The 25,062-nt window shown below is 44.2% G+C and overlaps 1 protein-coding gene across 1 annotated transcript in view; it reads left to right on the top strand.

Annotated features, from left to right (window-relative positions):
- Positions 1-23,370, top strand: part of WDR44 (WD repeat domain 44) — an 82,977-nt gene extending 59,607 nt beyond the window's left edge. The window contains exons 8-20 of the mRNA XM_040406101.1: positions 1,916-1,999; positions 4,331-4,437; positions 4,709-4,860; positions 4,950-5,088; positions 6,614-6,675; positions 7,955-8,071; positions 8,923-9,045; positions 11,892-12,083; positions 13,963-14,064; positions 14,157-14,272; positions 19,519-19,646; positions 20,576-20,710; positions 22,004-23,370. Of these exons, the coding sequence (XP_040262035.1) occupies positions 1,916-1,999; positions 4,331-4,437; positions 4,709-4,860; positions 4,950-5,088; positions 6,614-6,675; positions 7,955-8,071; positions 8,923-9,045; positions 11,892-12,083; positions 13,963-14,064; positions 14,157-14,272; positions 19,519-19,646; positions 20,576-20,710; positions 22,004-22,098 (1,552 nt within the window). The 3' untranslated portion in view covers positions 22,099-23,370. The remainder of the gene's footprint in view (positions 1-1,915; positions 2,000-4,330; positions 4,438-4,708; positions 4,861-4,949; positions 5,089-6,613; positions 6,676-7,954; positions 8,072-8,922; positions 9,046-11,891; positions 12,084-13,962; positions 14,065-14,156; positions 14,273-19,518; positions 19,647-20,575; positions 20,711-22,003) is intronic.
- Positions 23,371-25,062: the final 1,692 nt, after the last annotated feature.

The raw sequence follows: 25,062 nt of genomic DNA, 5'->3' as shown, positions 1-25,062 counted from the left end.
CCCTTTTCCTCCCAGGTAAAGTGCGGGCGGATAGGCTCGTCTCATTTATTATGGTCTATGCTTGTGTAAGGTGTAGTAAATGGTCTAAATCTAGTTTTAGACAAGTGTAAAGTCCGCCTAAGTAACGTACAGGCCGGCGGCGCCTCTACAACTTAGGCGGATAAACCCCCAGCGCAGGAGGGATGTAGACCAGCATCACCGGTCTTCAAAATATTATAGTTGTGCCCCCTGAAAACAAGCTGATCTCAGGGTGTCCCTCTGCTGGCACCTCCAATTTACTAGCAAATTTGCCAGCATGTTTTTTTTTGTTTTTGTTTTTTCTCCAGGTCACCAAAAGGAGAATAAAGCGTTAATTACATGTGGCTGTTTAGAGGCATGGATGTCAGAAGGGGGGCCTCTCTCATACAGCCCATAGAGGGGGTTTCAGAGTAGAGGAACCACCTCTCTGACATCTGTAGGTCCTCCAGAAAATGACATGTATTTTTGGCTGCTCTTTGCTCCAGCTAATCAGTGGCCTCTACAAATGACGGATTCCCCTCGAGGCTCCCACTTGGTGCTGGCCCTTGGGCAGCTGCCTATTTTGCCCATTCTCTAATCAAGCCTTCTGTCGCTATGATCCTAAAATAGAGGAGAGATACCACAGGGAAAGCAAATGCTTTTTATCCCTCTAGGCTTTTTTTTTTTACTACTACAGACTGTATTCTGTTTCAAGCAGATTCGACTCCTATATGAGGATCTTGCTTTATTATCAGGGATGCCTTATCTAGTGAAATCGTGGTGATATGAGTATCTCTAGGTCTATATGCAGTTACATGAAATACAAACATGGAGGAACCAATGCTTTGTAAATCTGTTACATCTAATATTTTCGTAATTATGCAGCAGTCCAGCTAAAGGTATCCAGTATATTAGGCTACTTTTCATACTCGCGTTTGGTGCGGATCCGTCATGGACCTGCACAAACGCATCCATTCAGAACGGATCAGTTTGTATTATCTTTAACATAGCCAAAATGGATCCGTCTTGAACACCATTGAAAGTCAATGGAGGACGGATCAGTTTTTTATTGTGCCAGATTGTGTCAGTGAAAACGGATCCGTCCCCATTGACTTACATTGTGTGTCAGGACGGATCCGTTTGGCTCCGTTTCGTCAGACGGACACCAAAACTCTGCAAGCAGCGTTTTTGTGTCCGCCTCCATTCCGCTTTGGAACAGAGCCAAACCGATGCATTCTGAGCGGATCCGTATCCATTCAGAATGCATTAGGGCAAAACTGTTTTGGTCCGCTTGTGAGAGCCCTGAACGGATCTCACAAACGGAAAGCCAAAACGCCAGTGTGAAAGTAGCCTTAAAGGGGTTGTCTGCTTTTTTTTATATTGATGAACTATCCTCAGTATAGGTCATCAATATCAGAACTGCAGGGGTCAAACTCCTGGTAATTCCCCAATCAGCTGTTTGAAGAGATTGCAGTGCTTGTACCAGTGCTGCCTTCTCTTTACTGTTTGCCTGCTCACTGATGCAGCCGGAGCGGTGAGCAGGTGTAATTACAAATGCTCTGTCCCCATTCACTTCAATAGGAAGGAACCGTCCCATTGAAGTGAGTGGGATGGCTTAAGTGTAATTACACACGGTCAGCGCTGCGGTTGCGACGGGGAGCAGGTAACCAGTGAAGAGAAGGCAGCGCTTGTACGAGCACTGCAGTCTCTTCCAACAGCTGATCAGGAGGTGTCGGGCACTGGGACCCCGTTGATCTGATATTGATTACCTATCCTGAGGATAGGTCATTACTATAAAAAAAAAGTGGACAACCCCTTTAAGCTGGAAGTAGGAAGACTGAATTATTGTGATGATGAGGCCTACATTACCTCTCACATATTCAATAAGGAATTTACGGTATGCTATTTCTTTTCTCAGTAATGATGCTGCACAATCTGACGATGAAGAGAAGCTTCAAGCTCATCAGTCGGATACAGACGGAGGGAAACTGAAGCAGAAAACGTAATTGTGTTTTTAACTTTGTTATGCTACATTTTCAGTGCACATTATTTCTAGGGGCAAGTGACGTGTAGAGGGTTGTCCATGTCTTATATTTGTCCTCAGGAACCGCAAAGCTTGTAACTGCAGCGGTGCTCCTATTGACTTTAGTGGGATATGCCGTTAGTATAAAATCAGTGTGAAAACCCCTTTAAGGGGTCCATACACATTAGATGAATGTCAGCTAAAACCACCAGTTTCTGCAGGACTGGCCCACCATTTAATGTGTACGTTTGTGTCACAAAGATGTCGAGAAGAAAATCAGGACTGGACATGTTCGTTGTCAACATGCCCAAAGTAGTGCAGTCGCTGCCAGAGCTCTCGGGCCGGGGCATGTTCACATCTCCCTGTTTAGGACACCTGCACGCTTAGCTGAGACATGTTTGTAGGGATGGGTCGGCCAACAACTTGGTTGTGAAAATTACTTTAATGGTCTCCTATTAGGGAAGATTCACACTGAGTTTTTTGGAAGAGGGTTTTCAGCTAAAGTCAGAAGTGGATCCAGCAAGGAAGAAAAGTAGAAGTCCTTTATATTTCCTATCCCTTTGTAACCCACTTCCGGCTTTAGCTGTAAAAACTGCAGGAAAATCCTCCTCCAAGAACGCCATGTGAACGTACCCTAAGGGTGCATTCACACGACCGTATAAATGGATCCGCATCCGTTCCGCAATTCACTTCAATGGGGCCGCAAAAGATGCGGACAACACACCTTGTGCTGTCCGCATCCGTTGTTCCGTTCCGCGGCCCCACAAAAAATATGGAGCATGTTCTATTCTTGGGCATTCTCTATATAGCGCTGGCCATGTGCGGAATGCACACTGTCGGTATCCGTGTTTTGCGGATCCGCCATTTGCGAACCTTACGGTCATGTGAATGTACCCTTACTCTGTGCTGCTCTTAGTGCAGCTTCTATGAGTAACTAATGCATTGGTTCATTCATGGACTGGGGCAGCCGCCCCCTTACTGCACATGGTTTCACTGCCAACAGTATGAAGTGTGAGGTGTCAGTGATTACCATAACATTTTGGAGATGGAATGAGGTTCATAAGCAGTTCATAATCGGCAAGGTATTCGTTGTTTTTTGATGTAACCTATAACAGCGAACACCGCAAAGTCAGCTGCAACAGTGACTCCATCACATGGCCAACCTGCAGCAGTGCCCCCAGCACAACCGTCCGCAGCGGACGTCCCCGGCCACCAGATGCACTGCTTGGATACAAGCGTCACTTGATGAGAAACCATGCCTTTATAGCTTTTTTTTTTTTATGCGCTGTCCAGTATGTAGGACACTTCGCCTATATGGAAAAAATAAGAATCTGAGCTGTCCTGAAATGTCTCTTTCAGTAAATAACTGTTATTTTTAACTCTGAAATACCAATTCTGGAACATCTCTTCTCATAACTTTGCATTGTACCATTCCTCTGTTATTCTTCCTTGAAATTTATGCTTAGGTTGACCACTGGTTGTTACCGTTCCCCTTGTCAGAAAGTCTTGTCCCTATACACTTTGACCCTGTCTGCTCTGACTGGACAGTGTCAGAGTCTAGGGACGCACCCAATTTAGTAGGAATATCAGAGGAACTTTAGTGTTCTAAGAAAAGATGTTCTTGAATTATTTCATTAAGGCTACATGCACACGACCGTATGTGTTTTGTGATCCGCAAATTGCGGATCCGCAAAAAAAAACGGATGACATCCTTATGCCATCCGTTTTGTTTTGCAGATCCATTATAACAATGCCTAAAACGGACAATAATAGGACATGTTCTATTTTTTATTTTATTTTTGCGGGGCTACTGAACGGACATACTGATGTGGACAGCATCCTATCCGCAAAAAAAAACGTTCATGTGCATGTAGCCTAAGGAATACATGTATTTACTAAAACAGACTGGTCAGGAGAAGTGACGGCTCTTGTTTACCGTTATGGAGTGTGATTGGGGTAACTTGACTTAGTCAGCCGCAGCATGTGGCACTTGCATCATTGCTGATTTTTGCTTTCTGTCAGGCGGCTCAATCCTTTTTCAGCTCTTGCCTTGACTGTGGAGAAACATCAATGCCCTGAAGTCATCTGGGGCATAATCTAGCTCTTCTTTTAGAAGCCGGCCACAGCCCAAGGTGGCATATAATGATTATTTGTGCGAAACACACCCTGAAGGGCGACTTACATGAAATGTTCAGGTCATTTTATAATACCTTGGTCTGTAATAGCCTGTGTGGATTGCTTTCAGGATATTTAGAATGAGTAAACGAGCATTTTTAAAAATTGTAACTTTACTTTTTTCTGTTTGTAAAGCACCCAGCTGAAAAAATTCTTAGGGAAAAAGGTGAAAAGAGCAAAACATCTGGCAGAGGAGTATGGTGAGCGAGCAGTGAATAAAGTGAAAAGCGTCCGAGATGAAGGTGAGCACATTCTCATGTTTGTCAGTGTGAACATAGTCTGTGGTTTAAAGGGCATCTGTCTGCGGATTCGTATCTATGACACTGGCTGACCTGTTGCATGTGCACTTGGCAGCTGAAGGCATCTGTGTTGGTCCCATGTTCATGTGTACCGGCATTGCTGAAAATAATGATAGTGTTGCCGTTGCACCTAGAGGCTCTGCTTTCTCTTGATGGATACAGAAATCTGCATAAACATGTCTTTGTAATCTCATTCTTCTTCTTGTGCCCTCAGTTTTTCACACTGATCCAGATGACCCATCCTCCAGTGATGATGAGGGCATGCCGTACACCAGGCCTGTGAAGTTTAAAGCTGCTCATGGCTTCAAGGGTCCTTATGACTTTGAGCAAATCAAGGTTGTGCAAGATTTGAGTGGAGAACATATGGTAAACCATAAGTTTCCGGACTGAAAATGAATGAAACCACCTCGCTGGTAAAGTGTGTGCGTCTAACTATTTCCGTTATTTCTGTGTAGGGCGCTGTCTGGACAATGAAGTTTTCACACTGTGGAAGGTTACTTGCCTCTGCCGGACAAGATAACATTGTGCGGATATGGGTTCTCAAAAACGCTTTTGATTATTTCAATAATATGAGGATCAAGTACAACACAGAAGGTAAGTTTTGTATATCTTTATAGAAGTCGGGGACCCAATTTTTTCCATAAAGCTCCAAATACCCTGTGTAGACCTAGAGATAAATACTGAAAGCTGTCTGCAGCCTCCACTAGGGGGAGCTTACTGTATACTGTTATTGAGTTCACAGCATGCTCCTATGCTTCCCCTAGTGGTGGACAAAGGCAGCCAGAATTTTATCATTGAGCTTTGTTTATGCAGAGGATTTGGAGCTTTGTATCAGAAAAGTGGATTTCCCTCTATAAATGTATGTTATGAAATAAATCTGCAACGTAGGGATCCTGTCATGTTAAACACTGTGTCTGAGCTGTAGGCAGCATGTTGTAGAGCAGGAGGAGCTGAGCAGACTGATAGATAGTTTTATAGGAAAAGATTCCGTAAAAATTTCAGCTCACTCTGGGCTTCGACATCAAGCAGACGGTCCTATCGGTGACTGACAGCCTTCCCTCTATGACTGTGTGTACAGAGAGAGCGGTCAATCACTGATAGGACCGCCTCCTGGACTTCAAAGCCCAAAATGAGCAGGAATTTAGGCTACTTTTCACACTCTCGTTTGGTGCGGATCAGTCATGGATCTGCACAGATGGATTCGCACCGATAATACAACCGCATGCTTCCGTTCAGAATGGATCCGTTTGTATTATCTTTAACATGGCCAAAACGGATCCGTCTTGAACACCATTGAAAGTCAATGGGGGACGGATCCGTTTTCTATTGTGCCATATTGTGTCAGTGAAAACGGATCCGTCCCCATTGACTTACATTGTGTGTCAGGACGGATCCGTTTGCCTCCGCATCGTCAGGCGGACACTAAAGCGCTGCAAGCCTCCAGAGCGGAATGGAGACGGAACGGAGGCAAACTGATGCATTCTGAGCGGATCCTTTTTCCATTCAGAATGCATTAGGGCAAAGCTGATCCGTTTTGGACCGCTTGTGAGAGTCCTGAACGGATCTCGCAAACGGAAAGCCAAAACGCCAGTGTGAAAGTAGTCTGAGATGTATAAATTACAAGTTATACTGAATCTTTTCCTACAAAAATATATGTATCAACTTGCTCAGAGAATGGGTGTAATATTGGGACTCTGCGTGTTGAAGCGACAGTCATCGTAACCTGCGGGTGTGGATTACTTTGGTTGCTTTTTAGCTCCGCCCCTTTAGGGTGGAGCTGTGATCTGAGACTGTTTGCTCTGCTGCAGCCTAAACCAATGAACTGAGAGGAGGCGTGGCTCAGACTTTCTCCGACTCCCTGTAGTCTCAGATAATGGCTCTTCCCTAGTAGAGCTGAGCTAAAAAAAAAAAAAAATTTGTTGACATGAGGGAAAGCTCCCTGGGTACATGCGGACCTCTGCTTTTGTAATATGCTGTGTGTACATGTATTTGTGCATAGACTTTATGTACGTGTTTTGTCCTCTTCCACTTGGATCTCTTTCCTGAAGCGCACACAGGATATATCATTTCAATGACCTAATTGCATCCTTGTGATTTATTTCACTTGTTTACTTCTTAGGGCGAGTCTCTCCATCGCCATCTCAGGAAAGTCTTAATTCTTCCAAATCTGACACAGATGCGGTATGTATAGTAACTGCAGATCACGTTTTTGACCCGCATTTTGCAACTTAGGGGTTGGCCCGTCTCACTTTGGTGGCACATCACTAGGATATGCTACCAATGTCTGATAGGTCCCACCTCTGGGACCCGCATCTATCTTTAAAACGGGGCCTCCAAAGCGAACAAGGGCGTACTGCGCTCTCCATTCACTTCTGTGGGAGTACCGAAAAGAGCTGAGGGAGTGCACTTGGTTTTTATCTGGAACTCTCATAGAAGTGAATAGAGAGCGCACCTCACAAGTGCAGCCACCTCTCCATTCATCTCTGTAGGAGTTCTGAAACTAGCTGAGCCGGCGCATGGCTATTTTCAGCACTCCCAAAGAAATGAATATAGGGCGGCAGTTCTTGCACTGTACGCCTTCTTTTACTATGAGGGCCCATTTGCAGAGATAGGTACGGGTCCCGCCTCCGAAACCCGCAACTATCGGCCATCGGTGGCATATCCTAGCGATATGCCAACAAAGTGCAAGATGGACCAACCCCTTTAACAGTTACTTTTTAGGCGGCTTTCACAGTAGAGCAAATGTACTAATCCCGTAGACAGTTTCTTTAGATCTGCACCTCATTTATCACAGTGGCTCGGGCTGGATGATCAGTTTGGTGCAGTTTTGTCTATTATCTATTAGTTTGAGAAAGAAGTAAAGGCCAGAATTGTGGCACAACTTTGGCACTTAAAGGGGTCGTCTAGGTTCAGAGCTGACCCCGGACATATCCCCATTTTCAACCAGGCAGCCCCTGTGATATGAGCATTGGAGCATTTCATGCTCTGATGCTCTCCCCTTGCCCTGCGCTATAACGCGCAGGGCAAGGGCTGTTGGTTTATATTTTTTACAGGCTAGGGCAGCGCTACAGCCCGCCCATCAGTGCCGGTGACGTCATAGGACTCACTGCTATGCGTTTGGCTCTGCCTAGCTTTACCTATGGAGACCCTGGTATTTCACAGGATCTCCAGAAAAAGTCTTTGCCCTGCGTGATTCAGCGCAGAGCAAAGCAGAGCGTCGGAGCATGAAATGGGTGAAAATAGGGGCAACCCCTTTAATGTTGGCTAGTAGGCCACATCCCTTTTTTACCACCCAATCCATGCCCCCATGTCAGACTGTGCACAGATAATTTCTCTAAAACTAGATGCGCCAAATTGCAGTCGAAGCTCTGTACGTTATGGTTTGTGCCGTCACTTCTACATTAATCTGTGTGTTTTCTGCTTCTGTTTTGAAGACTTATTATGTGCACTCATGTTGCAGGCTTACAGTGGAGCAGATGATATGGATCAAGATGATAAAAATGCACCTTTTCGTCAGGTGCCATTTTGTAAATATAAGGGACACACAGCTGATCTTCTCGATTTGTCCTGGTCCAAAGTAAGTATATGACTACCATATTTTTGTAGCTGCATTTTGCCACTTTTTTTCCCAGAAAAAACTGCAACTCGTGGGCCCACACTAAGCGAAAGTACCTTTATCAGTTTTTTCCGAAGTCCCATAGTGGTAAATGGATTACAAGCCTCATATGTGCAGGGTCTTCCCCTTCACCTTGGGCTGGGGGCTGGAAAATCCCTTTAATCCCTGTATATAGTGGGCATTTATTTGCCATAATCTGCATTGAAATTAGGCTGTACTAATGGATCTGAACTGACATAATGCACACCCGCCATTTGGAAATGCAACGGTATATTGTGCCAGGGTGATTCTTGTACCAGCGCTGGGCATGCTGTGGGTACAGCTTTATGGCTGAGGACATGAGTACAGCCTGGGACAAGTACAACATTAACATTTAGGAAACTGGTGTAAATAGTAACCAAGAATGTCACTGATCCACAGAGGTCTACCTCGCATGCCCTATTCCCCTGATGTAGCCTTCCGCACTGTATAACAAAAGAATGTGCTACATTTTATCTTGCGAGCAGAAATCCTCTCCCCGCTGAACATAAAGCACATCGTATATTGAGCAGGACAGCATTTAATCAATATGCCGTAAGCTGCTTTTTCTGTTCTGTATTTAACGGAGATTCTTTAGCCATAAAAGTAGTTCTGCTCCGTAATTATAGGAAAGAGCACAAATCACATGGGTACAATTCCAGCTGCGTCCCCGGCCGAGCCCCCGCGGCTAATGATCCCCCTATAACAGATAGTTCACTAGACACTGTCTCTATTGTAGAAGAGAACACATGCTGTTTAGGCTCCTGACAATAATGACCATATTCTCCCCACAGAATTACTTTTTACTGTCCTCATCGATGGATAAGACAGTCCGCCTATGGCACATATCCAGGAGGGAGTGCTTGTGTTGTTTCCAGCATATTGATTTTGTCACGGCAATAGCTTTCCATCCAAGGGTAAGTCGTTCTCGTTTTCTATATGGGGGGGAAAAAGCGCTTGTCATGTGAGTCGCGTGCACCGTGCTCATCACAAGGCAGAGCTAAAATAAAATAACTACTGTAACACTTGATAGACCACATTCTTATCCTTTGGAAGTAAGCAATGGAATTTCTTATTGAATGAAAGCAAGCAGAGATCTTTAAAACTGTGATGAATCAAGTGGATTAAGGTGAGTTAATTATTTATTTATTTTAACCCCTCCAGCGCTATTTTACTATGCATTCTGTATTCAGAATGCTATTATTTTCCCTTATAACCATGTTATAAGGGAAAATAATAATGATCGGGTCCCCATCCCGATCGTCTCCTAGCAACCGTGCATGAAAATCGCACCGCATCCGCACTTGCTTGCGGATGCTTGCGATTTTCACGCAACCCCATTCACTTCTATGGGGCCTGCGTTGCGTGAAAAACACAGAATATAGAGCATGCTGCGATTTTCACGCAACGCACAAGTGATGCGTGAAAATCACGCTCATGTGAACAGCCCCATAGAAATGAATGGGTCGGAATTCAGTGCCGATGCAATGCGTTCAACTCGCGCATCGCATCCGCGCGGAATACTCGCCCGTGTGAAAGGGGCGTTTTTTTGCTGGCTTCATTCATTTTTACACCACATTATACATTGCTCATATCCATGGGTTATGACCACCCTGCAATCCATCAGCGGTGGTCGTGCGTGCACGCTATAGGAAAAAGCATCAGCCTCTCTAGTGGGCATAGTTTAGCGCTTTTTCCTATACTGTGCAAGCACGACCACCACTGCCTGGGTTCCTTTCCCACTCAACCATGGTGAGAAAAAGTTTGTATAGTTAGCATTCTGTCTTATGCACTGCCTGTTACAGAAACAGTGGAGCAGACTGCCACTGTACACAAGATCTAGAAGGAATACCCCTTTAATACAGGTTCTCATCCCCTGTAAATCACAGGAATACCCCTTTAATACAGGTTATCAGCCCCTGTGTAGAACAGCAAGAATGGAGATTCACTCCGGTAACACATGAACGTATTTTGACTCTTAACTTTACTTTTCTCATCAGGGATTAATATGTTCCTATTCATATTCTAATTCTAGTGTTATATGTAGGAAGGGAGTCGGTGTTGTGAAAATTACTAGCAAATTAAAACCTCCCACGAATTGGTTTGTTTTCTTTATCACCACTTTTATCCTCCTTTTGGTATAATGCAGAGCTCTTTATTATAGCAGACATCCCTTTAATTGCTGTAAAATACAGTTTTGCTGCTGTTCGACAGTGCGAAACTCCAGTTAACACGCCGCCTGCGCTCCGCTGGAGTTTGTACATTTTATTAGGGACTATAAAAGGTTTTCTAATTGTTCAGGGGTGTGATTTATGTTTTGGAGTTGGTAGCACCAGGGGGCGGAAGACTGAATCTGGAGCATGAAAGGGAAATTGTGGTCTGTAGTTTCCAAAGAGAAGTTCACCTTGTTCAGTAACACGAGCCTCCTAATCTGCGGACGCAGAACAGGCTTCATATGTCAGCGACTGGATATAATAGCATGTTAATAAAATAGTGTCTTTATCAATCCCGTAAGGCCTCCTTCACACGTCCGTGTCCATGATGACATCCTTAGGCCTCACGCACACGAACGTTTATTCTTTCCGTGTCCATTTGTTTTTTTTTGTTTTGTTTTTTTGCAGACTGTATATGAAGCCATTCATTTCAATGGGTCCGCAAAAAAAACTGAAGTTACTCCGTGTGCTTTCCGTTTCCATAGGTCCGTATTTCCGTTCCGCAAAAAAATAGAACATGTCCTATTATTGTGCGCATTACGGACAAAGATAGTACTGTTCTATTAGGGGCCAGATGTTCCGTTCCGCAAAATACGGAATGCACACGGACGTCATCTGTATTTTTTGCGGATCCGTTTTTTTGCGGACCGCAAAATACATACAGTCGTGTGCATGAGGCCTTACAAGATGGTCAGTGATTCATCCGTAAAGATGTCCATGAAGGATCTGTGTTTGGTGCATGTGTCCATGTTATCTTCTCTGTGTGTCATCCATATTCTTTCATTTAGTTTCCAGAGCATCTCCTAGCAATGATCCGTGAAAATCACTGACAGAACACAGATGCCATCCGTGTTTCAGTGGTTTTCACTGACCCATAGACTTCAATAGGCGTAGTGCATGTTTCCGTGGTTCTTCCGCTGACCCATGTTCAGTGGAAAATCACTGTGTCCAACCATGTTCCCTATTTGAAGGGAGCGAATGTTCCATTTACATACTGCGCTCCATTAATAGTCTATGGGACTGATGGAGGTAGCCTGGGAAACGGGGAACACGGGACCTCTGTTCTCGTGATCAGTGGTGATCCCAGCAGTCAGACCCTTATCAATTATCCTGCGGATAGGTGACAGGTTGTGATTCTGGCACAATCTCTTTAATGTAAAAGTATAGATTTAACTTTTTTTTTTTTTTAAGGTGCATTTGCCGGCAGTGGCGTACATAGAGAAGTGAGGGCCCCATAGCAAGGATCAAACCAGGCCCCCACACAGGACAGAAGGGTTTCCGCCTAAACCCCTTTCAATGACCCTTGGGCCATTTTTCCTACTGCCTCGTTTGCTAAAAGTTGTTTCTTTAGCGGGTAGAGTCCTGACCAAGTTTTCACCCCCAGTAGAAGAGGAGATGATCCCAGCTGGGCCCCCTCTTGCCGTGGACCCCATAGCAGCCACATGGTCTGCCGCTATGGTTGTTACGCCCCTGTTTACAGCATGTTTGACATGATTTACTATTGATCATCATACTGGCCGGCCATATTGTTCCTTTATTTGTTTCTTTAGGATGACAGATACTTCCTGAGTGGATCCTTGGACGGGAAACTCCGGCTATGGAATATTCCGGACAAAAAAGTTGCCTTGTGGAACGAAATTGATGGACAGACGAAGCTCATTACTGCTGCCAATTTCTGTCAGAACGGCAAACACGCTGTGATTGGCACATACGATGGGAGGTGCATATTCTACGACACAGAGGTAATGCACGGAATCCATTGTGAACTGGCATTCTCCCTGTATTTGCCGAGGTTTCATTTGGGCACTCCCAAAGCTTACTGATACCTGTGAAATGGCCTCTCCTCCCAGTTACAGCCATAAACATGTGCATTCAGCTCCGCTACTCTGCCATATGATTTCTACAGAGGAGGGAGGGGAGATAAGCGGCTCCCAGACACTACTAGTGCTGTTTGTCTCTGAGGGTACGGATGAAAACATTCAGGGGGTCATTTACTAGCCAGAAATTCGCCTATATTATTTGTGCCACAATCTGTGACTTTTTTTACCCGCTCACGCCAGGTCTAAAAAAGGGGGGTGGGGACCGGCCGGCAGGCCCATCTCCATCATCATGTTCATCCATTTAGGCTTAGAAATGGTCTAAATGTAAGCCAGCAAGAAAGCTAGCTTCCATTTAGACTGTTGCTTGATGCAGCAAAGTTATGTAGGGGGCGGCGCCTCTTGAAAACTCCGGCGGATCCAATACCAGCTATGGTGCTTTATGAAGACTGGCGTCTAAAACGCCGGTGTTAATAATTGACCCCCTCAGTTTTTTCCATGTCAATTCCCCTTTTTCTCAATATCTGGTTGCTAGATGCCAGCGGTTCTCCTGCCCGTGACCACCTTAATAAGATGTGGCTATGATTTCATTGTTTGCCCCTGCAGCTGCCCCCAGGACATTACTACATACTGATTTGTATACTTCCTGTTGAACTCAATACTAAATGCACTTGCAATGAGCTCCTAAGCTCTCCAGTGGTCCGCTCCAGGCATTTAACTCTATGGCGGTATAAAGTGGGGCAGGTAATTTACAGCTTCATAATCAGAAGGACGGAGGTCCGACATATATATATATATATATATATATATATATATATATATATATATAAAAATTATTATTATTTTTTACCAAAAATTTTAATGTTCATAACATGAAACACTTTAAAGCAGGGCTGGCCAACCTGCGGCTCTCCAGCTGCTGTAAAACTACAACTCCCACCATGCCCTGCTGTAGGCTAAAAGCTGTAGGCAGTGTGGGCATGCTGGGAGTTGTAGTTTTGCAACAGCTGGAGAGCCTCAGGTTGGCCATTCCTGCTTTAAAGTAACTTTTTTTTTTTGTAATGTGCAGGGCAGTGATACTGACCATTTTTGTAATATACTTTAATTACTGAAATCATACATTTCTATTAGAAAAATAGCTCTGAAGTGACCCATTTTGAGCCTTGTCCGCTTTTTACTATTGATAACCTATCCTTAGAATTAGGTCACCAGTATCGGATCGGTGGGGGTCTCCTGGCACCCAGCCGATCAGCTGTATGAAGAGAAGGAGGCGCTTGCCGGAGCACTGCCTTCTCTGCTCTGTTTACCTGCTCACCGCAGCAATTGTAGCGGTGAGCAGTGTAATTACAAGTATGGTGACCCCATTCACTTGAACAGACAGAGCGTCCCATAAACGTGAATGGGGTCGCCACACTTGTAATTACACTGCTCCCCACTGCGATTGCTGCGCAAGCAGGTAAACGGAAGCGCTGCCTTCTCTTCATACAGCTGATGGGAGGGGGTTTCAGATGTCAGACCCCCACCGATCAGATATTGATGACCTATCCTGAGGGTAGGTCATCAATAGAAAAAAGTGCACACCCCCTTTAACACAATCAGTCTCCACAGTTAAGTAAACAGAAGGCAGGGAACTTTCCTTTAGAGCTATTTGTCTAATAGAAATGTATGTTACAAAAATGGTCAGTATCACTGCTCCTACACATAAAAAAAAAGTGACAGACAATAGACTTATCACCTATCCAGAAAATAGGGTTGGTGGTTGTCAAATCCTTGGTGTGATTTGGGATTTGTTTTTGTCTCCTAGCATCTGAAATACCACACTCAAATACATGTGCGATCCACAAGGGGGCGAAATAGGGTCGGAAGAAAAATCACTGGAATAGAGCCATTGCCTGGAGAAAACAAGGTCGATTTTCCTTCTTCCTGCTATTATTGGTTATTGATGTGAAAACTTAAAATTTCTGTGATTTCTAACATCTCATTTTTTATCGCTTTCAGATCCTAGTAACGTCTAATGATTCCAGAATAAGGCTGTACGACTTAAGAGACTTATCTTTATCCATGAAATACAAAGGCTGTGTGAACAGCAGCAGTCAGATCAAAGCCAGCTTCAGGTACAGAAAGATCAGTATGTGGTTTACATCATCTGCATTGTGTTTCTATATTAGAGCTCACCCAGCTCTAATATATATAGAGGGGGGGGGGGGGGGGGGGTATCCAGTGGTATTCTGTGGTATCCTTCATCAACAGTTGAAATACATGGCATCATACAGTCAGATGGTCAGGGCTTCACAATCTTCTACGCATCCCATGCTCATCCTGGTAAAATACATTTAGGCCCCTTTCACACGGGCGAGTATTCCGCGCGGATGCGATGCGTGAGTTGAACACATTGCACCCGCACTGAATGAGCGGCGATTTTCACGCATCACTTGTGCGTTGCGTGAAAATCACAGCATGCTCTATATTCTACGTTTTTCACGCAACACAGGCCCCATAGAAGTGAATGGGGTTGCGTGAAAATCGCAAGCATCCGCAAGCAAGTGCGGATGCGGTGTGATTTTCACGCACGGTTGCTAGGAGACGATCGGGATGGGGACCCGATCATTATTATTTTCCCTTATAACATGGTTATAAGCGAAAATAATAGCATTCTGAATACAGAATGCATAGTAAAATGGTGCTGGAGGGGTTAAAAAATAAATAAAAAATAATTCACTCACCTTAATCCACTTGCTCGCGCAGCCCGGCATTTCCTTCTGTCTCCTTTGCTGAACAGGACCTGTGGTGACGTCACTCCGGTCATCACATGATCTTTTACCATGGTGATGGATCATGTGATGACCGGAGTGACGTCACCACAGGTCCTGTTCCGCAAAGGAGACAGAAAGAGAAGCCGGGCTGCGCTATCAAGTGGACTAAGGTGAGTTAAATTATATATATTTTTTTTTTAACCCCTCCACCACCAAAAACTACAGCATCCTGCGGTTTTTGTCTGGCCGCCTCTCGGCTTATTCATTCATTATAGTGAATGGGGCCGGAGCGGACTTTTGGAGGTACAGTGGGCTAGCATTAGTATGGATCCGGCAGGCCGGATCTGCCGCTGCAAGTATGAAAGCAGCCTTAGGTGCATTTAGTGGGCAGAGGTAGAGTGTTCGTTGGGGTCCAACTCCTGGCATCCCTGCTGATCAGCTGTATTGCGTGCACTGTGCCATCCATTGTGTAGCAGCTGCACTTGATATTGCAGCTTACTCCCATTCACTTGGAATAGATGTGACATCACAGACTGAGGAGGAGACTGTTGTGTTCCCAAGTGCCGCGGCCCCTTCCAACAGCTGATTGTGGGGGTTTCCCACTAATCATATATTGATGACATCCTGTGGATAAGTATTTAGGTCACCTATCACCTAGATGAGTATTTAGGTTCCAGAAGACCCCTTTAATGTGGCACAGGTTTGCATCTAATATACTATTAGTTATAAAAGGGGTTTTCCAGGCTTTTAATATAGGTCATCAATATCAGATCGGCGGGAGTCCAACACCCGGCACCCCTGGCCGTTCAGCTGTATGAAGAAAAGGCACGGTCTGTCTCCTGTCCCTCTTCATACAGCTGATTGGCCGGGTGTTGGAGGACCCCCCCGCCAATCTGATGTTGGTGACCTATCCTGAGGATAGGTCATCAATATTAAAAGCCTGGAAAACCCCTTAAATTACACTTCCCAATATCTTTGTCACCTAGCTTTCCAAGACATGAGTGGCATATTTGCCAAAATCTTGATAGATATGTGAAACAGGAGATGAAATCAAGGGATTATACCGTATTTTTCGCCCTATAAGATGCAGAGGAGGACAATAAGAAAAAAAATTTTTTTCATTACACCTCAGGTCAGACCCCCAATGTTAATCAGACCTAAGTTGACAGCCCCAATCAGACCCCCAATGTTAATAAGACCCCAATCAGACCTCAGATAAGAGCCCCATGCCTTTCATCAGCCCCCATATCAGTCCTTATGCCTCTTATTAGCCCCCATTGTCAGTCTTATGCCTCTTATTAACCCCCATTGTCAGCCTTATGCCTCTTATTAGCCCCCATTGTCAGCCTTATGCCTCTTATTAGCCCCCATTATCAGCCTTATGCCTCTCATCACCCCTATTGCCTCAGCCCCAAGCAGCCTCATGTTTTATAAAATAAAAAAACACTTACCTCTCCTGCTCCTGGACGCCGCCGCTCCTCACCGCTCGCGATCTGCTTCCTTCTACTGCCGGCTGAGCTGTGAAGTGGCGCGCACAGCGTGAGGTCACAGAGCGCCCTCACGCTGTGCGCAGCCACCGACAGCCGAGGACCAGGAAGCAGTGAGAGACCCTTCAACGCTTCCTGGTCCTACGGTACTAATGAGCGCTTCGATAATGGAAGTGCTCATTTTATTCGCCCCATAAGACGCCGGGGGCATTTCCCCCCCACTTTTGGGGGGGAGAAATGTGTTTTATGGGGCGAAAAATATGGTGTGTATGTATGTATGTATGTATGTGTATGTATGTGTGTGTGTGTATATATATATATATATATATATATATATATAAAATTAGTTTTGTTTAGTTTTTTATTTGGTGAAAATGCACTTTACCTTTTAGCAATCATATGTGTCCGCATTGCTGAGAAAAATGATGTTTTAATATATGCAAATGAGCCTCGAAGAAGCAACAGAGGCTCAGATGTCTTTGCAACTGTAGCTCCCTCTTTGATTGACAGGACCAGGCAGTGTAAATGTCATCACACCTGGCCCTGTCAATCAAAATGGATAGGGCGGAGCAGTTGCAGAGAGAACAGAGTGTCCTAGAGGACTCATTTGCATATATTAAGACATTATTTTTCTCAGCAACGCGGGCACATAAAGCCAGGTCCATAAATATTGGGACATCAACACAATTTTAACATTTTTGGCTCTATACACCACCACGACGGATTTGAAATGAAACGAACAAGATGAGTTCTAACTGCGGACTGTCAGCTTTAATTTGAGGGTATTTACATCCAAATCAGGTGAACAGTGTAGGAATTACAACAGTTTGCATATGTGCCTCCCACTTGTTAAGGGACCAAAAGTAATGGGACCGAATAATAATCATAAATTAAACTTTCACTTTTTAATACTTGGTTGCAAATCCTTTGCAGTGAATTATAGCCTGAAGTCTGGAACGCATAGACATCACCAGACGCTGGGTTTCATCCCTGGTGATGCTCTGCCAGGCCTCTACTGCAACTGTCTTCAGTTCCTGCTTGTTCTTGGGGCATTTTCCCTTCAGTTTTGTCTTCAGCAAGTGAAATGCATGCTCAATCGGATTCAGGTCAGGTGATTGACTTGGCCATTGCATAACATTCACTTCTTTCCCTTAAAAATCTCTTTGGTTGCTTTTGCAGTATGCTTTGGGTCATTGTCCATCTGCACTGTGAAGCGCAGTCCAATGAGTTCTGAAGCATTTGGCTAAATATGAGCAGATAATTTTGCCCGAAACACTTCAGAATTCATCCTGCTGCTTTTGTCAGCAGTCACATCATCAATAAATACAAGAGAACCAGTTCCATTGGCAGCTATACATGCCCACGCCATGACACTACCACCACCATGCTTCACTGATGAGGTGGTATGCTTAGGATCATGAGCAGTTTCCTTTCCTTCCCCATACTCTTCTCTTCCCATCACTCTGGTACAAGTTGATCTTGGTCTCATCTGTCCATAGGATGTTGTTCCAGAACTGTGTAGGCTATTTTAGATGTCGTTTGGCAAACTCTAATCTGGCCTTCCTGTTTTTGAGGCTCACCAATGGTTTACATCTTCTGGTGAACCCTCTGTATTCACTCTGGTGAAGTCTTCTCTTGATTGTTGACTTTGACACACATACACCTACCTCCTGGAGAGTGTTCTTGATCTGGCCAACTGTTGTGAAGGGTGTTTTCTTCACCAGGGAAAGAATTCTTGGGTCATCCACCACAGTTGTTTTCCGTGGTCTTCCGGGTCTTTTGGTGTTGCTGAGCTCACCGGTGCATTCCTTCTTTTTAAGAATGTTCCAAACAGTTGTTTTGGCCGCGCCCAATGTTTTTGCTATCTCTCTGATGGGTTTGTTGTGTTTTTTCAGCCTAATGATGGCTTGCTTCACTGATAGTGACAGCTCTTTGGATCTCTTCTTGAGAGTTGACAGAAACAGATTCCAAATGCAAATAGCACACTGGAAATGAACTCTGGACCTTTTATCTGCTCATTATAATTGCAATAATGAGGGAATAACACACACCCGGCCATGGAACAGCTGAGAAGCCAATTGTCCCATTACTTTTGGTCCCTTAACAAGAGGGAGGCACATATGCAAACTGTTGTAATTCCTACACCGTTCACCTGATTTGGATGTAAATACCCTCAAATTAAAGCTGACAGTCTGCAGTTAAAGCACATCTTGTTAGTTTCATTTCAAATCCATTGTGGTGGTGTATAGAGCCAAAAATGTTAGAATTGTGTCGATGTCCCAATATTTATGGACCTGACTGTGACTGTATGAACATGGGGCCAACACAGATGTCTTCAGCTGCCAAGCGCACATGTAACAGGTCAGCCAATTTCATACATACAGATCTGTTGACAGATGCCCTTTAAAGGTCCCAGGACATCCACCAAAATCCAGAATAGTTGGGACCATTATATATAGTAATACATAAGAAGTCATGATCACTATTTTTTATTTCTCTACTGCCCCCATTCCCCCCGCTGTCAGCGCTCAGAGCTGCACTGACGTACACTGTCAGGACGGCCGTGCTTTCGCACGAGTCCTCTCCATTATGTCAGAAGAGCACAGCAGTCCGGACTGTGTATTTCTGCGCAGCTTTCAGTGCTGACAGTGGGGGAACTGGAGGCAGTAGGAAAATAAAAAATAGTGACATGGACTCCTTATCTGCAGGACTACACGTGTATTACTTCATGTCCAAAATCGTGGTAGCAGATTTCCTTTAAGTGTGAATTCACACGTAGCACATTTTTTGCAGAAATTTCTGAAACTGAAAATCAGTTCCATTCATCTGAATGAATTTGTTTCCACAGCACATGGAGTTCTGAAAGCCGTATTGGCTTGCATAGGACATTTGCTGAAATTTCTTCAACAAATCAGCTGTGTGTGAATTTACACTACGAGTGATCACATATTGCTGGGATGTGCCATCAGTTCCCTAGTAGTCACAGCCAAAGCATCCACGAGTAGCCTTGGCCCCTTCATGCGTATTGGCATGGGGCCCAGGGCTGAGGCCCCCACCCATCATATCCTAGTGAATGGTAGGCACCTCGATCAATCTAAACTATCAGTTTTGTGTTTTCAGCCATGATTTCACATACATCGTCAGTGGGTCTGAAGATAAATATGTATATATCTGGAGCACATACCATGACTTAAGCAAATTCACGTCTGTAAGAAGAGACCGCAATGATTTCTGGGAGGGCATTAAAGGTATGTTAAAATGATAGTAACCTATAGAATTACTGCCATCTTCTTCAACATCTCCTCATATCACGGGAAATCAGCAAGGACTGCCTTATGGCCCCTTACCTTGCAGACGAGCGCAGCTCCCGGCCTGACCTCTCAGCACTGACGGGGGTAACATAACATTATATTGATTTGAGATGCTATGTAACCCTTACAGTTCTGGAATTTATTAGATGACACTAACAGCATTATGTCAGTGTCATCTAATACATTCCAGAACTGTAAGGGTTACATAGTATCATAAATCAATATAATGCTATGGTATGATATAGGTCATCGGTTAAAAAAATCCCAGGGGTTATGCGGTAATATATATTGATGTCCTATGGTCAGGATAGGTTATCAATATCAGATCAGCAGGGGTCTGACACCCCATGTGACATCACCATACATCGGTCACATGGCCTAATTGCAGCTTAGCCTCATTAAAGTGAATGAGGCTGAGCTGCAATACCAAGCACAACCACTTTACTATGTACGGCGCTGTGCTTGCAAAGCTGGTGGGAGCCGGCTGCTCTGGTGAGTGCAGCGGCTCCCTGACACAGCTGAGCGGAGGGGGTGCCACAACTAGGACCCCCACCAATGTGATAATCTTGAGGATAGGTCATCATTATCTGGATAACCCCTTCAAGGAGGAGAAATGCAATACTTTGAGGGTGTGTGTGTTCTGTCTGTTAGGCCCCATTCATATGTGCTGTTTTCCGTAGAAGAATTTCTAATGACTTTTTCTCTGGGTCATATTAGGACCTGCTGATTTAAGCAACAGTTGTATGTATTTAATCTTTTTAATGTTTTTTAACCATCATTTTGCATCTCAAGATGAAAATGTACTGTGCATCGCATGAACATATCCTTCATTTCTGTTTTTCACGTTGTGTATATATTTTTTTTAGCACATAATGCAGTTGTCACATCTGCGATCTTTGCACCACATCCGAACCTGATAGTGCCACCAGATGCCTCCACTGACCGACAAGACGCTGACCAGAAGGGGGAACAGGGAGAGTCTGTAGATAACATACCGTCAGGTAAGAGGATTGCTGTTTTGCTTTTTTTTTTTTTTTTTAAAGCAAACTTTTTTTTAGGGTTTGCATATGTTTAACCCCTTTAATGTCCAATTTTTGAAGTTATTTAGTCTTGAGAAGAGATGTCTAAGGGGGGACATGATTAACCTATACAAGTATATAAATGGGCCATACAAAAAATACGGAGAATAACTGTTCCATGTAAAATGCGCTCAAAAGACAAGGGGGCCGTGTCTCCGATTTGAGAGGAAAAAGTTCAGTCTCCGGAAGCGTCAAAGCTTCTTTACTGTGAGAACTGTGAAGCTGTGGAGTAGATTCCTCAGGACGTAGTCACAGCAGTGGACGGTTTTAAAAAGGGTTTAGACGAATTCTTAAAAGTAATAAAACATTAATGCTTATGAAAACGTGTAGAAATCTGAGTCTCACTTCCTTTTGGGATTCGCGTCCCCTCCTATCCCTTGGTTGAACTTGATGGACGTATATCTTTTTTTAGCCGTATCAACTATGATGATAAAGCCAGACATGGATCCAGCAGGGAGAAGTTTACTTCATTCCTATACATTGTCTATTTTTATTTATTTATTTTTATCTATCCCTAGCTTTGTGTCTGACACTGGCTGACCTGTTACATGTGCTCTTGGCAGCTGAAGGCATCTGTGTTGGTCCCATGTTCATATGTGTCCGCATTACTGAGGAGAATTATATTTTATTATATGCAAATGAGCCTCTAGGAGCAAATGAGCCTCTGTCACTAGAATTAACCCTATTAAACTGGCTGACATTAGCGATGTGCTAAAGTCAGCTGAACCTAACTCTACTATTTTTATGCTTATAGATGCCCCGGTTACTGCACAATTTTAACTTTGACATGCAAATGAGCCTCTAGGAGCAATGCCCCCCCCCCCCCCCCCCCCCTTTGCTCCTAGAGGCTCATTTGCATGTCATCAAAGTTAAAATTGTGCAGTAACCGGGGCATATATAAGCATAAAAATAGTAGAGTTAGGTTCAGCTGACTTTATGACTTTAGCACATCGCTAATGTCAGCCAGTTTAATAGGGTTAATTCTGGTGACGGAAACCCTTTAACACACCGTGCTGTGAATGTATATTTATGCCTATATGCTTGGGGGACAGGTTCTTCACTCATGCCCACATGTGTTAAGTGAATTTGGCTTTCATGTACACTGTCACTACTATGATGTTTCATAGTCCGTTCTACTCCTTTAGGCTCACATTTATTTGTTCATGTTATTTTTTGGGGGAAAAACCCCTAATTCATTGTGTTCTGTATTTCCAGGTGCATTGAAGCCTGATCACACAGAAGTGCTGCTTTCTGCAGATTTTACCGGCGCAATCAAGGTGTTCGTTAACAGGAAGAAAAATCTATCTTAATTGTAATAACCGTGACAGAATGAGCCCGTTCTTTAATAGTCGCCACACTTAATATAAAGAACAAAACTGACACTGGCTGGCGGATATTACTGCAGCAGTCGGCTCCGACCACTTATACTACTGCCAGCAAATGTCTCCAGCTAATTAATGCTCGGACATCTTGTCTGGTGTAACTACCATTCGGCACCTTTTATCATATATAATTTAAACGCATTTATGGAGCCACTATTGTTTTATAATAGTGTAGGAATATCCTGCAGCTTCGTTTTACATCCAGGTCAAGATCCTTGAAGAGGTTGTGTAGGCATACTCTCCTGTTCTAAGTAATAGGACCCGTGCACCATACCCACAGGACGTGAGATAGTTGCTTTAGCAAACTGACCGCCCGGTGTGCAGTGGTATCTCTTCTCTCCCAGTGTCAGATCGGGTTGGAGAGATTGAATGCACAATCCCTTCAAAGTGGAAGTCCACCTTTCAACTTCATTAAATTTTACGTTCCAGTTCGTGGGTAGATTCCTCTTTTATTTTCCAAGCTATCAGAGTACATTTTTTTTGCATACAGGGCAGCAAATCCATAAATATGTACGGTATATATAATGTCAAATGATAAACTTCTTTATGTCTGCAGCCACCACCAGGGGGAGCTTAGTAGTTTACTGCTCCACCTAGTAGTGGCTCCTTGCAGCCAGAGGTTCATCCTTTAGCACTACATGTATGCATTAATTTATATATAATAAGGTATATTAGGAAAATTCATTTGTTCAGAGTCAGAAAAAAGGGGACATTCCCTTTAAAGAGATTGTCCAGGTTCCAGTATTGATGACCCATGCTCATGATGGGTCATCCATATCAGATCGGCAGGGGTCCAACTTTTGACACTCCTTCGTTCAGCTGTTTGACGAGAACGCAGCGCTTTTGTTTACCTGTTCGTTGTCGGCATTGCAGTGATGATCAGGTGTATTTACAGCGAGAATGGGATGGAGGAGCTGTACCTACACCTGCTCGCCACTGCAATACTGACGATCAGCAGGTAAACAATGAAAGGAACACTGCGCTCCTCTGCTCTCTTCAAACAACAGACTGAGGGGGTGCTGTAAATCGTACCCCCCACCGATTTTGATATTGATGAACTATCCTGAGGATATGTCATCAGTATAGGAACCCAGACAACCCCTTTAAGGCCTTGTTTACACTTCTGTTTCCCCCAGGTTCTGCCAACATTCAATGGATTCCGTAAAAAAAAGGCAAGCCATGACTCTATTGTGAACAGAGCCTTAAAGGGACACTGACAGGCCCAATAAGCATAATTAGCTATATATATGAATGCACAGGTCTTCTAATGTGCATTAAAAACATATAAGTATAACCCCTGTCCACCTTATTAATACAGCAAACTGATGTTTTATAACCTGAAGTAATCGCTTTTCTTTCTGCCCAAGAGGCGGCGTTTCAGCTTCACTTCTGCCCAGCCAGCCTCCCCCCAACCGCCGTTTTGAAGCGCTGCCCAGCTCCTCCATATTTACTTCGCTGGGCGGCTTCTGCTGTCCCCGACGTTCCGAGATCCGGCGCATGCCCAATAGAAAGCTATGGGTGACGGGCGCATGCGCAGAAGCTGAAAGTGAGTCCGATGCCCATAGCTTTCTATTGGGCATGCGCCGGATCTCTATTGGGCATGCGCCGGATCTCGGAACGTCGGGGACAGCAGAAGCCGCCCAGCGAAGTGAATATTGATGAGCTGGACGGCGCTTCAAAACGGCGGTTGGGGGGAGGCTGGCTGGGCAGAAGTCAAGCTGAAACGCCACCCCTTGGGCAGAAAGAAAAGCGATTACTTCAGGTTATAAAACATCAGTTTGCTGTATTTATAAGGTGGACAGGGGTTATACTTCTATGTTTTTAATGCACATTAGAAGACCTGTGCATGCATATATATAGATAATTATGCTTATTGGGCCTGTCAGTGTCCCTTTAATTATTATCTTGCCATCTTGTTTGGTGAGGTGCTTTAGATATTTGATGACAATGGGTTCCTAATGCTCTCAAAATTTTCACTCTGAACCACTTCATAGCAAATTCAGAGGATTAAAGAATAGAAATTCCTTAAAAGAGTCTTAAAAGATTAGAAATACACGGCTGCTCATGGGCCGGTTCTAATTCGCTTGCATTGTGCTGAGCTGCAATACCAGGTACATCTCATGGGCAAGAGTGGCGCTGGTTCTGGAAGTAGACCTGTTCTGCTAATCTCATCCAACCCCTTAAATACAATTTTGTCAGATTCCCTTGGTCTTGAGAGTTTACCAATAGTAATGTAATCGGCTGTGTGGAGTCTCAAGTGCTCTCTGAACCTTCAGCAGGCACTGGGCTGTTTTAGGAAGTCTGTAACTTGGATTCCTTTGTATAGCATCTCAGACTTCTCCAAGTAAGTAGGCCCGATATCGCCCATGGACAGGATTTGCGCTGTTTTGGAAGCCAAAACAACCTTATCTAGTATCCTGAACAACCAATATGTGCAGAAATAAATAGAAATGAGATGCATCTGGGCAATAATAGATGATTTATTATAATCATCGTTCCATATGTAAGACTAAATCTATGTATGGCAGGTTGGGTGATCAACAGAACTTTATTCCCATGTAGAAGTGAAGTCCTATATAATAGAAGGCAACCGGTCCTCATCTGTAAGATGCTGTGATGCACAAAGGTAAATCAGAAGGTTAGATAGAGAATAGATCCAGCTTCAAAAAGTAGGGCCCGTCTGCTTCTGCTGCTGCAGTAATATCTTTCCAGTTCATTATTCTCAGTCAGGCAAATTCCCTGTGATTCCTTATGGCCTGTCATAAAAGAGTTAACTGGAGTACTCGGTTTGAGAAATGGCCGAATGTAACCTATCCGTTTCCTTCAGGGTGCATTGTGGAGGCTATGCTTTAGGATGCTGCCCCACTGAAGAAGTTGGGAGGATCTCACATG

This window comes from Bufo bufo, chromosome 8 (genome assembly GCF_905171765.1).
Source record: "Bufo bufo chromosome 8, aBufBuf1.1, whole genome shotgun sequence".
Lineage (NCBI taxonomy): Eukaryota > Metazoa > Chordata > Amphibia > Anura > Bufonidae > Bufo > Bufo bufo.
The sequence above is the reverse complement of the archived record's forward strand: the minus strand, read 5'-3'. Positions and strand labels throughout refer to the sequence as shown.